The following is a 2,138-nucleotide window of genomic DNA, read 5'->3' on the forward strand; positions in this document are numbered from 1 at the left end:
GCTGAAGCAGTGGATAAGATTTATTATCTCACACTTTAACTTTCTGATTTCATTCAGATATAAAATCAATCATGGTTAGATTTTAAAGCTGAAAGTATCATGCTACTGGGTCTGGAACCCAGCGTGCTGTGTTTTTGATTAGTTTGATTAGTTATACAATTACATAATTTCCCTAGGGATTAATAAAGTATGCTGATTCTGATTAGTTATGTTTTGATTTGTTGGTTTTCATGGTTTTATTCCCATTATTGTTTTCTGCTTATGTTACATTCTTAGTTATAGTCCTTGGGTTTCTGTTACCTTCCCTTCCCCGTGTTCCACCTTTCATGTTTAGTTACTCTTCTCTCTGTGCTCCATGTTCACTTTTCCCTGTCAGCCATGTCTCCTTATCTGTCTGTAAGTCTCCGTGCCTTATTTGTATTTCCTGTTTTACTTTGGCGGTCTTATGTCCTGCGTTCAGTGTTTTCAGTCTCGCTTCCTCCCCGTCTTGTTATGTCAGATTAGTCCACCTGTGTTTCCCTCCTGTTTCCCATTCCCCCGCTACCCCCTGTTATATTTAAACCCTGTGTTGTTGTTGTTTTTTATTGCAGTTGTTGTATCATTACCCTATGTGCTCCCTGTACATTCATTGGTTTCTTGTGATTCATTAATTTGGATCCTTCATTCTGCCTGCCACACAGCCACACATGACAGAAAGGTTCTCAGTATGTGCCAGTCAAGTAATTTCAGCCATCCTTTATTATTTTGGAATTCTAAGGTAAAAAGAAGATTTGTCAAAACCGTGTAGTGACATCTCATAACTGAGTAAATATCACAAAAACAGGAATGAATGGTTGTTTGCAAATATGATAACTTAGAAACTGTTGACAGTGAGTATAAAAAGCAAGAGAAATATATAAGTGTTTCCACCTTCAAATTTGAGCATTATAATGTCAGTCACATTATATTCCTAGTTTATTCAGATGAGTCTTCAAAACAACAACTATAACTCATATCATCAGTGTTTCTGGTTCATAATCATTTTTACATGTCTGACATAAAAAATGTTCATATAAAATATATTAGTTAATCATATGGTGGAACAACGTTAGTGCAGTCTGATGTTTGTCAATAAAAATAACATTTATTGAATAATACTTTCTTTAGGTGGTGAATATACACTGTCTTAGTTATCAGTATGTGTAAAAATCCAAAAAAGGAGAAGTAACAGTGAGGAGGTTTTTGTCACAGTATAAATCACTGTGATACGAACTCATCGACAGAGTTGTCATGTGTCTTACAGTAATAGACTGCAGAGTCTCCCTCCTCCACATTTTTGATGATCAAACGATAATCTGTTGTTGACTGATGAGTGGATGTGAATTTTGGAGCAGAGAACCCAGAGCCATAGGTTGGAGAACCCCAGCTATGATGAAACCTCAGCACAAACTGAGGAACTTCTCCTGGAATCTGTTTATACCACCGAGCATTACTGCCAGTAACAGTCCCCAGGTTACAGTCCACGGTGGCTGTCTCTCCTTTCCTCACTGATAGAACAGGAGGTTTCTGTGTGAGCACCGTCACACCACTCACACCTACAAACAACAAGAAGACATGAAGTCAAGAGAAACAAACAAACTAATAAATCTTTCCTGAGGTCCGATTGGACGCATAAGTCCTCTTTACATGTTAATGCAGTGATCAGAGTACAGAGAGTCAGCAGCATGTTGTCGATGTGAGCTGAGAATTGACAATAAAATGTGAAGAAAAATGTGCTGGTTAAGCCATTTAATATAACCAGGAGAAGGAGGAGCTGGGAATCTCTCTCTCTCTCTCTGTGTGTCTCTCTCTGTCTCTCTCTCTCTCTGTCTCTCTCTCTCTCTCTCTCTCTCTCTCTCTCTCTCTCTCTGTCTCTCTCTCTCTCTCTCTCTCTCTCTCTCTCTCTCTCTCTCTCTCTCTCTCTCTCTCTCTCTGTGTCTCTCTCTGTCTCTCTCTCTCTCTCTCTCTCTATCTCTTTCTTTCTGGATTGTTTCCTTTATTAAATTCTATTAAATTATCTATCATTTCTGATTTAACTACATATCTTCTTACCACTGCCACTAGATTGAGCCTTCACATTTATCATTCAATGAAATCAAGTAGAGATTTCAGCTTTTGCT

The 2,138-nt window shown here is 38.2% G+C and overlaps 1 gene segment (V, D, J or C); it reads right to left on the bottom strand.

Moving 5' to 3' along the window:
* Positions 1-831: 831 nt before the first annotated feature.
* Positions 832-1,726, bottom strand: LOC102199826 (Ig kappa chain V-III region VG-like). The segment is given in 2 exon segments: positions 832-1,574; positions 1,666-1,726. Coding segments are annotated over 2 exon segments (378 nt in total).
* Between the last annotated feature and the right edge of the window lie 412 nt (positions 1,727-2,138).

This window comes from Pundamilia nyererei, unplaced genomic scaffold, assembly GCF_000239375.1.
Source record: "Pundamilia nyererei isolate P.nyererei 1_Seehausen unplaced genomic scaffold, PunNye1.0 scaffold00629, whole genome shotgun sequence".
Lineage (NCBI taxonomy): Eukaryota > Metazoa > Chordata > Actinopteri > Cichliformes > Cichlidae > Pundamilia > Pundamilia nyererei.